Below are 15,082 nucleotides of genomic sequence, written 5' to 3' on the forward strand. Positions count from 1 at the left end.
CGCCGACCTTGTCTAATTCGCCCTGTGTACTGACCTGTCTGTCTGTAGCGTGCCACACACTATGGACGAACAACGCAGAGACTTCGGCATCTGAAGAAATAGGGAGGACAATCTATCCTTCTTCGGTCAAACTGGCTATCCTTGCAACTTGCAGCACATAAGGACATCACATTTCATGTGCTTGGATGAGTAAAACGTCCACAAACGACAACTTCCGTCTATTAGGGAGTGATTCGCCATACCTGCAACGTATTCGTTCCTCCGGAACGTTTCATCGCAACCATTTCATACTGAAGTCATTGCTCATTAATAGCTCTACCCGGACAGGATGTGACTCGACGGTGGAACGTATTTCACTGCTTCTGCAGCAGTTAACAGTCGCGCTTCCACATCTCAGTGATCAGCATGTCTGACTGCAATATAGAGCAACCGGTTTCGATTCTCGGTACTGCCAGGGGTTCTTCCTTGGTGGGAAGGCTGGAACGTGGTGCGCTCAGCTTCGTGAAGAGCTACTTGCGTGAGAAATAGCGGCTGCAAGGCCAAGAAAGCAGACAATGGTCGGGAGAGTCACGTGCTGAGGCCACGCCCCTCCATACCGCATTCAGTGACGCCATTGGATGAGGATGACACGGTGGTCGGTCTGTCCAGATTGGCCTTAGGGTCATAATACGGACCTTTACTTGTTTGTAACAGTTAAAAGGCGCAGGCAACAGAGCGCAGAGTCATTCCACTACCCAAGAAATACCAAAGTTCCAATGTGGAAAGCGTGACACGTTTAAAGCTCAAAGTGTGGTGTTCGTTCTTGTGTGCAGGCCTGGACTAGCAAAATATGCAAATGAGATTTATTATAGCAAAATGATATACAGAAACTTTGCAGTAAACTTTGGTGTGTAGTTGCGTGATGTCGTTAACAATGAATAAAAGAATGCTAGTTATTTGTGGAAATATTTTCCTGTAAGAGACGAAAACAACAAAATTGTACATTCCAGTATTTGAGGTCAGACATGGCGTGTTTCAAAACGACTGTGAATGAACTGAGAAAACATCTGAGCTGAAGGCAATGAGCAGAAAATCTACATGCAAAGTACTACAGCAGGACTGGCCACCGCATGCCAAGCTGCACGTGCGCCAAGTGCGTGTGCTGTGTGCGGCTCAAAACTGTGCATGTCTCGATTTTGCTCGTTCCTTTCCGTAAGTACTCGGTAGAGCGCGACATTTCATTTAGTACTGCGGTATGGAATTTTTAGGTCGGAATCGCTCTCTTCAGTTCGACAGAATCGTGATGTCAGCTTTGCTTTTTGTTTGTTGTAGAAGAACGTTCACAGGTCCAGTGGCTGCTTGCACAAAAACAGGCAGTCTAGTGATCTGTCATCACAAGCCCTTAAAACTGACTAGAAATAACGGAAGAGAGGAATGTGAATTCTCAATATATATTATGCAGCCGCATAAGCGACGGGTACTAAAAATTTGCTACGAAACGATATTACAATACTATGCAGAAAGAATTTAAAGACTTAGTTCACAATGAAAGAGCAAAAAACTACAAATGGTTCAAATGGCTCTGAGCACTATGGGACTTAACATCTGAGGTCATCAGTCCCCTATATTTAGAACTACTTAAGCCTAACGAACCTAAGGACATCACACACATCCATTCCCGAGGCAGGATTCGAACCTGCGACCGTACCGGTCGCCTGGTTCCAGACTGAAGCGCCTAAAACCGCTCGGCCACACCGGCCGGCAAAAACTACAACTATCGACAGATGAGAGTCGTTGTTCTGTACATCAAGAAGCATTTTGAGATAAATTTTCAAGAAGCAGCACGTGAAGAAACTGGTGGTATGAACAGCAAAATTTCTGAATCCCACACTTACTAAGGCACTTTCACGTTGGTTAAGTGAAGGGGTATGCCTGAAACAATTTTTCAATTTAAAACTCCCTGTTGTTCAATTTATGAAGGAAAAAGGAGTGCAGGAACGAAAATTAGAACGTTTGGAATGGATTGCAGAGGGTACTTTTCGTGCCACTAACTGAGCACTCCATCCCTTTTCCATTCGCGAATAGCGCGTAGGTAAAATGATTGTCAGTAAGCCTCTGTATTGGCCCCAATTTCTCGAATATTCTCATCTTGTTCATTACGCGAGACGTATGTTGATGGAAGTAATATGTTGTCCGACTGCCGGCGCGGTGGCCGGGCGGTTCTAGGCGCTTCAGTCTGGAACCGCGCGCCCGCTACGGTTGCAGGTTCGAATCCTGCCTCGGGCATGGATGTGCGTGATGTCCTTAGGTTAGTTAGCTTTAAGTAGTTCTAAGTTCTAGGGGACTGATGACCTCAGATGTTGAGCCCCATAGTGCTCAGAGCCAACTGAACCAGTTTAAGTTGTCTGGATAGTACACTGCCCATGGTAAGACACAGCAAACTCAGAAACAACAAATTTCTGATTTGATGTGGATGCATATAAAATGAAAATCGCATAATGGAAGGGGTAAATTCTGACAAAAAAAAACTTCGTCAATTTCCCTAAGCTCATGGGCGTCGAAGAAAACGCGATATTTGAAAAAAATATTGTGGCTTTGAAAGAAGTACAAGCATACTTCCCTAAACGTTTTGAGGACACTGCCAATCTTACATCCGGTCTCGATCTGTTTTAGAAACGTTTGCTGTTTCAGTTGTAAGCAGCCCTGTGCATGTGCACATGAAACTGTTTGACATGCAAGGTTATTCCTGTTTTAATGACAAATCGTTTTACTTCAAAATTGTCCAGGATGTCTACATTGCCTCCCTCATTTAGAGTTTCCACGTCTCCATAATGAGGCTGCATAAGAGCTGCAATATTTCGATCGACATATCTGTTCAAAAGCCCTTAATGGGTATGAAACGAAATAAGTCACAATGACGTAGCAAAGTTAGTGCGAAAATATGTGAAATGGTCTGCATCTGTCAGTATGCAGACAGTTTGTACCAGATAAAAATTACATTACGTCTCCATCACACCAAAAATTATTAAATAACACTGAGAGTTCGTTTTGTTGTTGCGTAAAGGGAAATAAAAAACCGAGTCGTACGCAGTGCCATATAAACGCGACGCGCTCGTAGATTCCCCTCTTTCCCTTCCACTCGCTCACACAACGTGATGTCTCAGTGGAAGAAATGTGCAGCGAGGCTGAGCGCAATGGCATTCATGCCCAGGCACTGCTCGCGAGCCAGATTCTTGATCGCCCCTGTACTATATTAATGTGAACTATTTTCCTAATTTCAGTGTACCTCATAACCTATGTGGAAGCTACTAAATAATTTATAGGTTCGGGAACCTAATACTCGCTGGAACTCGAACACTGTAACCTGTTACCAGTCATTAATACTTTAGTTAATCCTCACTGCAGGCCCACTTAGTGCAATGGATTGTCGTGTCAAGCACACCGTCATTATGACGGGAAATAATGAACGTAATTATGCAGTGAACTTACTTGGGATACGATAGAATAATGGCGTTGGAAAAATTGTAAATTTGTGGCAAGGTCTTATGGGACCACACTGCTGAGGTCATCGGTCCCTAAGCTTACACACTATTTAATCTAACTTACGCTGAGGACGAAGCACACACCCATGCCCGAGGGAGGGCTCGAACCTCCGACAGGGGGAGCCGCTGCGGACCGTGACAAGATGCGTCAGACCGCGCGGGTATCCTGCGCGGCAATGGCGTTACTACGGTCAGGCATGGACCCAGTCGGTAGACGATCTGTGCATGAGGTTGCTGAAAGAAAATTACTATCTGTCTCAAGACAACGTGGTACCGCTCAGTGCGACTTCGCATCGGTATCTGTATTAACGAGAAAGTTTTACACACTCTGTGTACTGTTACAGGACGTCGCAGTTGGGTTACCACAACGCACTGTGCATTTGGTGATAACAGTAGGAGGCACCTGTTTTTAAACCAATCAGTCAGAACTAGTAATAATAAGTATTCTAGAGCGAACTAACGACGTACGATTAATATCGATATTTACACAATTTCGGTGTGGGTATCTTAAAAATCGGTGTCTCAGTATCAATTCTGTAGTCTTTCAAACATCGTAAAGTCGATTTTAAAGAGAAAATATCCACCTTCGATGTTGGTAAAGAAACAAACTATCAGTTACCACTGTCAATAATTATTTCGTCACTTACACGGATCTTCTGAATATGTCACGTAACGACGTCAGTGTAGTGGTTAATGGAGTAAAAACAGAATTGGAAAGAAAAAGCTATAAGTCGTGCGTTGTCCCCGTGCTCATTTTGGTAAGGAGTTACAATGTGCTTGAGTTGGTTACTGCTCTGCGAAGTATTGTAATGTGGTTTCAACAAAGCATAGTAGAAATAATGAGCTGAGAGAAGAATCAAACCCCAAACTAAAGTGTGGTGACAGAAGTCATGTGATACCTCCTAATATCGTGTCGGGCCTCCTTTTGTGCAGTGCAGTGCAGCAACTCGACGTGGAACGGACTGCACAAGTCGTTGGACGTCCTCTTTAAAAAAAATACTGAGCCATAATAATTCTACAGCCGTCTATAATTGTGAAAGTGTTGCCTGAGTGGGGTTTTCTGCACGAACGGACCTCTCGACTATATCCCATAAATGTTCGGTGGGATCATGTCGGGCGATCTGTGAATCCATATCATTCGCTCGGAGTGTCCAGAATGTTCTTCAAGCGAGCAGCGAACAATTGTGGCCCAGTGTTTTTGCTCACTGGCATCCATAAAAATTCCATGGTTTTTTTGCGAACAAAATCCATGAATGGCCTCAAATGGTCTAGAAGTAGCGGAATGTAACCATATCCAGTCAATGATCGGTTCAGTAGGACTACACGAAATAGTACATTCCATGTAAACCCAGCTCAAACCATTATGGAGCCACCACCAGCTTGCACAGTGCTTTGTTAACAACATGGGTCCATGGCTTCGTGGGGTCTGCGCCACACACGAACCCAACGTCTCACCAGCGGAAATCGAGACTCATCTGACCAAGCCACGGTTTTCCAATCGTCAAGGATCCAACCGATATGGTCCGGAGGCCAGGTGAGGCGACGCAGACTATGTCGTGCTGTTAGCAAACGAACTCGCGCCTGCCATCTTCTGCGATAGCCCATTAACACCAAATTTCGGAGCACTTTCCTAACTGATACGTTCCTCGTACGCCCCGCAATGATTTCTGTGGTTATTTCACGTATTGGCTATTAGCACTGACACCTCTTAGCAATCGCCGCTGTTCTACAGCGTTAAGTGAAAGCCGCTGCCCACTGTGTTTACCGTGTTGAGAGGTAATGCCAAAATTTGGTATTTTCGGCACACTCTTGAAACTATGGATCTTGGAATACTGAATTCTCTCACGATTTGTGGAATGGAATGCCCAATGCGTCTAGCTCCGCGTACCATGCCGCGTTCAGGGTCTGATAATTCCCGTCGTGTGGCCATAGTCACGCCGAAAACATTTTCACATGAATCATCTGATTACAAATGACAGCTTCGTCTATGCACTGCCCTTTTATGCCTTGTATACGCGATACTACGGCCATCCGTATATGTGTATGTTGCTAGCCCATTGTCACGTTAGTGTAATTCAAGAAGTATCCACTAATTAAACGTTCTATATGACTGAAGGATTTTTACAGCTGCGTATAGTTATTGAGAGTAATATTTTCTGACGCGATGGTGCATCACCCATGCTAACAGATGTATATTTTTTAGTTCTGGCATATGTTTGTGAATATTCTGCGGCTACTCTTGAAATTTGCTTAGGAAATGTACGTTCTTACCAGTAAAGTAATCCATATAATAAGTACGTCGAAAATCAATATATCTGGCATGCAACGCCTGAAAAATATTAGAGAGAATCTGCAGAGTAACATCATAACAAAAATCAAACAGCCATTGCTACTAACTGAATATATTAACGCATTAGGCGCTTAATGAAGTACGAAGGCCATCAATATTATCAAAATTTGCTAGCAGCTGTTGAAACGACTGTTAGAGTAGATTAGCACCGCGCTGTTATGTTACAAGTTATTATCTGAAAGTTTGCCTTCTAGGTCTTGAACAAAATCTATTATATGTGGGGAATCACAGCGTCAGTACTTTCCACCCGAACCTACAAAAATGCGCTCAAATATTTGAGCTGTATAGTAGTATTGTCGTCTTCTGATAAACTGTCCTGAAAAGCACAATAAAGGAATGATTACTACTGATTGGGCCGTCACATGGGTAACGTGTCAATAGTGCACCTGGCACGTATCGCTGCCGGCTACGCTGCTTGCTCATGTTCAAGAACGGACTTTTTGCAGCAACTTCGCTACGGTATTGTAGAACCTTAACGGTTATGCACTATCAGTAATTTATGAGGAACAAATATAATATGTTATTTATTATACAATATATGAAAATCATTGTGCGTAGCAGACATATATATATATATATATATATATATATATATATATATATATATATATATTACTTTCCTTTTTTATAAATTTTACACAATTTTTCATATATTTACAACAATGACGCAATTCATTGTGTAATGTTTTTCATCTGCTGTTGTGGTCTTCAGTCTGAAGACTGGTCTGATGCTGTTCTCCATACTAGTCAATACTGTGCAAGCCTCTTCATCTCTGCAAAACTACTATAATCTACATCCATTTTGTTTCTCCAGAACTGTCCTGTAACGTGTTTAACATTCCAACACGCAGATCCAACTACATCACTAGTGCTGAATGATAAGAAATGCCGATGATTGCTGTTATAATTAGCTCTACCTCTTTCTTTTTGGTATGGTGTAGCGGTCTTGTAATGTGCTGCAAGCTGGGGCTTTTAGCTGGCTGGCAAAAGGAGAGAATCACTATAGACCTGCACAGGCCGTAAAAATGTTTTGTACTGTAAGCCAAAGTGTCAATCGCGTGAATACCGGGAATAGCACTCTGCCATACGAGCACAGCAGGAGCGCCTAATAGGCAGCCCACCCCATCATAAACCTTCATTGTGTGCAAAGCAAAAAGCAAAGATAAATTCTGAAGGACACAAAAAAACACAACACGTTTAGCATGAGACAATCCAGCATGAGGCCAGCTAATTTTTATTTTTATTTTGGAATGATATTTCTTATTTGCTCATAGTAATTATTTTGGTAGCATGGGAGAGATCCTGCGTGCACCTGTGAATGTGAACGCCTTTTGATTGGTCGTAACTAGAAATCTGTTACATAGTGGCGGAGATTTTCTGCCTTTTACCCTGCTCCAAGGGAAAAATGTACTTCATTCGTTAGTCACGGCAGAATCCGTAATAATAGAGAATTATTTAATTATCATTGGTCAGAACTTGCAATGTCTGTTGCGACTGGCCACTGAGATTCCAGTCTGGCATAACGAGCTAAGTCTTGTATAGGAGAATAAGAATGTGTTTGTTCTTAGGGGATAATAGTGAACAGTTGCTCCTGCGACATCGTAGAAGACATTTCTCCGCAGGGCTTTTTGCAATACACTTCGTCTTAGAGATGCAAAGCGAGAAGTCTCTGACTTAGAGCAGAACTCAAATGCTATGGCTTAAGTTAGAATTCTCAGCCATTAAAACAACTAGCTTCTGCTGTAGTACTTCATTAGAGTGGTAAGCATAGACTGTTTTTTCATTCACTGAACCAGGGTGAGTGTGGAGTCATTTCTCTTCCATCAAATTCGCGTTTTGCTGGTCTAATTTTCACAGCCAGCCACTATGTTCTTAGGTGAGAGCACTGCTATTTGTTCACACTTCTCCGGAGCTTTTCTTTAACTTATTCCGCAATCATTGTTCATATTCACGAATGCAGTTTTATATCATTTTTATTATGTATACATCCATCTGTGCCAAGGTTGTCGTATGTGTTTTCAGTCCTTAGTCCTTGTAATACTGTGTTCTTAAGTCAGTCGATTAACAATTTTTCTGTACTTTAGCAATAAATCATACTATTGTTGTGACCCTTAGCTTCTTTCCGTAGTCACTATATGTGTGTGAGGTGCAGTACCCATCTTTTCATTCCTGCCTGAGCCAGCCCTGGTAATTTAATTAGATAAATCACTATCCTTCGTGTGTCATTATATATATATATATATATATATATATATATATATATATATATATATATATGGGGAGTTATCGATTACTGTAGGTCACTGTGGATAGATTCTGTAGCATCTCACGGATACGTTAAATAGCTCAACCGCCACTCCACAATTCATGACTTTGTCTCCACCTTCCCGTTTTTACCCCCCCCCCCCCCTCCAGACTTAATTCCTTGATGCCTCAGGATGTGTCCTACCAACCAATCCCTTCTTTTAGTCGTGTCTAAATTCCTTTTTTCTATACTTCCATTTATTCGTTATCCTATCTTCCCATCTAATCTTAAGCATTTTTCTATAGTCTGATATTTAGAAAGCTTCTCTCTTCTTCTCTGAATTGCCTTTTCTCCACGATTCACATCCATACAAGGCTACACTCTAGACAAATACTTGCAGAAAAGATTTCCTAACACTTAGGTATATATTAGATCTAACACTTCGGTATATATTAGATGTTAACGAATTCCACGTATTCAGAAAAACTGTTCAGTCTATAACCAGTCCCAATTTGTTTCTTCTGTACTTCGGTCATTATCAGTTATTTTGTTGTCCAAATAATAAAACTCATATATTACCTTTAGAGTCTCATTTCATAACATAATTCTCTTAGTATCACCTGATTTACTTCTACTTTAACTCATTAACGGTGTTTTACTTTATTGATGTTCATCCCATGATCTGTTTTCAAGACTGTATCCAATCCGTTCAACTGCCCTCCCAATTATTTAACCATCTGTGATTGAATACAATGTCATTAGCAAACCGCAAAGTTCTTTTGTCTTCTTCCTGAACTTTAATTCCCTTTAAAAATTTCTCATTCGTTTCCTTCACAGCAAACTGAATGCACGGATCGAATGACATAGGGGATGGGCTACACCTCTATCTCACTGCCTTCTCAACTACTACTTCCCTTTCATTTTCTTCGAGTCTTATACATGCAGTCTAGTTTCTGTATAAGTCGTGAATAACCTTTCGGTACCTACATTTATCCCTGCTACTCTTAAAATTTCAAAGAGTGTAATCTAGTTCACATTTACAAAAGCTTTTTCTAAATCTGCAAATGCCACAAACATAGGTTTGCCATTTTTCAAACTATCTTTTATGAACCCAGTATACGCCATAGGGTCCGTATTGCCTCGCACACATTTACATTTCACCAGAATCCAAACTGTTCTCCTCCAACGTCAGCCTCTACCTTTATTTTCCTATTCGTCTGCAAGTAATTCATTCAATATTTCGTAACTGTGACCTATGGTTCAAACGGCTCTGAGCACTATGGAACTTAACTGCTTAGGTCATCAGTCCCCTAGAATTAGAACTACTTAAACCTGACTAACCTAAGGACATCACACACATCCATGACCGAGGCAGGATTCGAACGTGGGCCGTAGCAGCAGCGTGGTTCCGGACTAAAGTGCCTGCTAATTTTCCTATAGACAGCACCTATCAGCACTGGCTTGCTATCTCAGCTCATGGTATTCATACACTAACTTCTATTTCTCTAAAGGTCCCTTTAATTTTCCTGTAGACAGCACCTATCTTTCCTCCAGTTATGTGAGCTTCTACAGAAATAAATTTGTCATGCACCCTTCCTGCTTAATCTTTCTGCACTTTTTCTCAATCTCATCTTTAGACACCTGGAATTCCTTTTGCCTGCTTTATTTGCTGCATGTTTATATTGTCCCTTTAAGAGAATAGAAGAATTCAGCAGAATAAAATGCTAACCTGCTATTTAACATCGGATAATCTGATCATGTTATCTCTTGTGGTCTCAAATGAACCACATTCTGGTAGGAAGCAGATCCATACGTACCTTTGGAAAATGTTTTCTGCTGTACAGATTGCTTTGTCTTATTGTTTTTATTATCTCGTCTTTGAATTTAGACAAACATATAACAAGTACTAATGTAAAATACGCCCCTGGGGGTTAGCACAGTCCCGCCGACTCCTTCAGTTAAATTTTAAAAAAATGGTTCAAATGGCTCTGAGCACTATGGGACTTAACTTCTGAGGTCATCAGTCCCCTAGAACTTAGAACTACTTAAAGCTAACTAATCTAAGGACATCACACACATCCATGTCCGAGACAGGATTCGAACCTACGAACGTAGCGGTCGCGCGGTTCCACACTGTAGAGCCTAGAACCGCTCGGCCACACCGGCCAGCAGTTAAATTCAGTATCTCCTTAGTTATCCAAGGAATCCTACTAGGTCTTCTCTTTTTACCTATGTCATCTTCACTATTTCATCTCTTACAGCTACCCATTCGTTTTCTATTGTCTTCTCTTACCCTGTTTCAATCAAACGTTGTCTAATGCCCCCTCTAAAACTCTCGAAAACCTGGATTCTACAGTTTTTATCCATGTCCCATCTCCTTAATTTTCTATATATTGCAGTTCCTTCAGTTAGTATGCGGTCAGAAGCGATAAATTGTGGTCAGTGTCCAAATCTTACCCTGGAAAAGTCTGATGGTTTAAAATCTGGTTTCGAAATCTCTGTCTTACCATTACGTCGTCAGCATGAAACCTTCCTGTGCCCTTAGGCCTCTTCCACGTGCACAACCTCCTTAGATGATTCTTAAACCAAGTATTGGCTTTGAATGACTTGTGCTCTATGCAAAATTCTTCCAGGCCGCTTCCTCTTTTCATTCCTTTCCCTCAACCCATGTTCTCCTGCTATTTTTCCATCTCTTCCTTTTCCTACTACCGTATTGTAATTACCCATAACAATGAAATTTTCATCTACTCTAACTACCTGAATAATTACTTTTATCTCATCATACATTCTGTTAATCTATTCATCATCTGCAGACCCATTAGGCTATAAACTTGTGCAACTGTGGTGGCTGTTGCCTTTTTCTGTCTTGGCCACGACAACGCATTCATTACGCTGTTCACAGTAGCTTACCCACATTTCTTTTTTCTTATTCGTTATTAGGTTTGCTTCTGCGTTGCTCCTACCTCATGTTGTGTTGATAGCTTTGTACTGACTTGAACAAAATTCATATTTTTCCAGTGTACCTGGATCAGCGTATTAACTGACCTTTTTAAATTCACTTAAATTCACTTAAATTCAACAATCTACACTCGGGCCCGTAGAACGTCAGTTTTGTATTTCCTTATGACGATATTTTCCTGAGTAGTATTCGTCCGTAGATTTGAATAGGGGGCTACTTTACCTCTAGAATACATTACCCGAGATGCTGCCATCATGATTTAACCACACAATACAGCAGTGTGCCCTCGGAATGAGGAAAATAAAACAAAGAAACAAAAAACAAAAACAAAAGAAACGAATGAGGTGGCGCAGTTGTTAGCACACGGGACTCGAATTCGGTAGGACGACGGATCTAACTCGCTTACGGCCATACAGATTTAGGTTTTCCGTGATTTCCCTAAATCACTCCAGATCAATGCCGGGATGTTTCCTTTGAAAGGGCACAGCCGGTTTCCTTTCCTAGCCTTGACACTACCCGAAATTGTGTTCCGTCTCTAATGACCTCGATGTCGACGGGATATTAAACCACCAGTCTTCCTTTTCTTTGGGATGAAAAAAAGTCGTGGCTGCAGTTTTCACTTGCTCTCAGACGTTCGCAGTACCGGCACAGCATGGCTATATTCGTTAACGTTACAAGGCCAAATCAGTCAGTCATGTATACAAGGCCAGATCAGTTAGTCATGCAGACTGTTCCCCTGCAACTATAAAAAATGCTGTTGCCTCTCCTCAGGAACCACGGGATAGTCTGTTGTTGCACCCACAGTACAGATATCTTTATCACTGCATCTATATAGCTCATTTCAATAACATTTTACAAACTGCAAAAATTCCCAAATCTATGTAAAAAAAATTAAAAAAGGTCGTTTTTATGGTGGCGTGGGTATTCCGATGCTCACATCAGTACAACTCTGTAGGCTACCACGTTATTGCTGCGTGTTGAATTATTTGGTAGCTTAGTTTGGCAATGGGCGGAAACTTTCCGTACCAGCCCAGAGTCATCAGATTTCCAGAAATTTCTTTTTTCCCAGGAAAAAGCCAAGCTATATTGTGCATATCGTAGATACTGGTCCAAAAGTTTGATTTCAATCTGTATGTGAATGGGTAGTGTTTTGACTAACGTTGTTTATGTTTCTCAGATAATTGCTCAAATAAGTGAAATGAATTATGAAGGATGTGCCATTAAAAATACAGCTTTTAAATGCATAACAAGATACAAATTTATTGAATATAGTAAATAATTTTGATATTACTTCAGTGTATGCCACTTGTGATTATCTCATAACATGTCCATTTTTGCAATTCATGGGGTTCATATGTGGAAAGTTGCGCCAGCTTGTTGAAACCAAAACTCTTTAGCATTCACACGATCCAGTTTACCACAGAAACTCTCTTAACACGTGGTAGCGATCACCTTCCACCGTCAATCGGCTCTAGCTCCATCTTCGAAATAGTATGGTCGAGTTATGCCCTCAGTCCAAATGCCACACCACTCAATGTGGATGTAATGGCTTCTCCATAACTACTCAAAGGTTTTCTGTGTCTCTTAACCCTGCAAGTTTGCTTTTCACGGAGTCATTCGACAGAAAATGAGGCTCAAGAGTGAACATTGTTTTCTCGATTAAATTGTTGCCCGCTCTTTTTGTCGAAATCAACCAGTGGGCAAATGCTCGGTACTCTTCGTGATCCTTTGGCTTCTATTCTCATGTCAGTTTGATTTCATGGGCCAAAGGTGCTGATGTTTTTTCAGAATTCGTTACACGTTGGTTCTGGGAATACCGAATTGTTGTGAACATCGGTGAATACATTTCACCAGACTTGCAGTGACATTATCTCCCACGATGGTAGCGTTTTCTGCAGAACGACTACCGAGAGGATGCGTCGAAGGTTTAATGTCCACAGCAGAGCAGGATTTCTCAAATCAGTCGCACCACAGTCCACTTAAACGGTGCATTACATTGACCAAACATTCCACAGAGCTTGCAAACAGTCTCTGCCCGACATTCACCACATTCGTAACACGTTTTCAATATGACGAGTTGCTATTACGTCGTGAAGCGCTGCATCACTAACAACAAAGGAAAGCGACGAAAATCATGCATCTTTCAGTGTTTCCAACTGACCAGAACGGCAATGGTGGACATTTCAAAAGTTGTGTTCCTTATGGAACAACCTTTTTGTGGTGTCACCGCCAGACACCACACTTGCTAGGTGGTAGTCTTTAAATCGGCCGCGGTCCGTTAGTATACGTCGGACCCGCGTGTCGCCACTATCAGTGATTGCAGACCGAGCGCCGCCACACGGCAGGTCTAGAGAGACTTCCTGGCACTCGCCCCAGTTGTACACCCGACTTTGCTAGCGATGGTTCACTGCCTACTTACGTTCTCATTTGCCGAGACGATAGTTTAGCATAGCCTTCAGCTACCTCATTTGCTACGACCTAGCAAGGCGCCATATTCAGTTACTATTGATATTGTGAATCATGTACCGTCAAGAGCGACGTTCATCATTAATGGATTAAAGTTAAGTATTCCACTAGCTACGTCCGTTTTTCTAAAGTCTAATTTCCTTGTCCTGTTGCAGACCTCACGCCAGCCGCGTGAGCTAAAACGCGTGCCTTTCGGCCTCCTCTAGTAACACGGTGTTGGCTCTCCTGCCAACCACAACACTTTTTTTAGACATTGCCTTTACTTATTGTAGGTAAAAAAATAAAATATTTTCTAAAATAGGAGAAATATTGCTTAAAAGCAGCACAGATTTCATGAGTTCTACTGGCGCCGCATGACCGTATACTGGACCTAGCCACATGGCCTCCATTATTCAGAGGTTTCGCTCTTGTTTTCGTAGCATAAAGATGTGAAGTGTGTACAGGTATGTGTCCGTAGGCGATGCAGATGGAGGGTAGCGCTGCTGCTGGCTGTAAGCGCGCATTCTGTGTCTGAGGACGTCCACAGGCGATGCAGACGACTGGAGACGCTGCAGGCGGCGAGTGGAGGTTGGTAGCACTGCTAGTGACTGTAAGCGTGCATTGTGTGTGCAGGGGAACGCCCGCAGGCAATGCAGACGGCGGCTGGCGCCGCGGGCAGCGGTTGGCGGCTGCTTGCGCTGCTGCTGGCGGTGGCTCTGGCGGGACGCGCCTTCTGACTGCCTGGTGTGCGCCCACAGTGTTGTGTCTGCAGTGAGACCAACTTAGACAGTAGACTTGTTTCAGGACAATGACAATGAAAATACCGTTTAATGTGACAATTATGCAAGAAGCATTACTTTTAGGTGTTATTCTCAACTGTAATTTCTTACGTTCTCAAAGATTATGTTTATAAAACTGTCCAGTATATCTTTACTCCCACCCTTTTTCCACAATTTGTTTTAGTGCCTGTGACTTATACCGATAGTGTAAGAACGATTGCGTGGTAGGAACTGTTGTATATAACTTATGTCTGCTATTGGCAGGTAATCGTTTACCAATAAATGTGAAAGAATGAGTCTGACATAAGGAGTCTGCACACCCAGCGTCACATTGTGATATGACGTAACAAGTGCATGCCACGAAATGTTGACAGTTCACTATAAAACAGAGAATATACAACATGACACATGCATCAAATCAAGTGAGTGCTAGCATAACTCTGGCCAAAGCCTAGTCTTACGCTGCCCAAAGGGCTTACCTCGTGGTATTTTACCCTCTAATGATGTGTTTACATGAACAAAGAAAGTGGAAGACCTCACAACTACATGTGATACTTCGCATACAATGGTGTTTAACTGATGGTATGGGCAGGAATTACTACTTAAGGGACGTACTGACACCCACGTCAGTGAGTGGCGTGAGCGGGGGGCAGACGCCTGAAGCACTTCATAACCTAAAGGGCAAAGATTTCAAGTAGACGGTGCACAAGCAAAATCAGTTTTTCTGTATCCAGGTAGATGCTGGGGTAGGTGGAGGGACACCAATAGTAGCGGGGGTTCCAG

General features: G+C 42.2%; 1 protein-coding gene across 2 annotated transcripts in view; it reads left to right on the plus strand.

The window, feature by feature from the left end:
* The window catches only part of LOC126297578 (protein turtle homolog B-like), a 476,180-nt gene extending 461,741 nt beyond the window's left edge, over window positions 1-14,439 (plus strand). For both annotated transcript variants that reach the window (XM_049988544.1, XM_049988545.1), the window contains one exon: window positions 14,154-14,439. In XM_049988544.1, coding sequence (XP_049844501.1) covers window positions 14,154-14,257 — 104 coding nt within the window. In that variant the 3' untranslated portion in view covers window positions 14,258-14,439. The remainder of the gene's footprint in view (window positions 1-14,153) is intronic.
* The last annotated feature ends 643 nt before the right edge of the window (window positions 14,440-15,082 follow it).

Source organism: Schistocerca gregaria, chromosome X (assembly GCF_023897955.1).
Source record: "Schistocerca gregaria isolate iqSchGreg1 chromosome X, iqSchGreg1.2, whole genome shotgun sequence".
In the NCBI taxonomy this organism is placed as follows: Eukaryota; Metazoa; Arthropoda; class Insecta; order Orthoptera; family Acrididae; genus Schistocerca; species Schistocerca gregaria.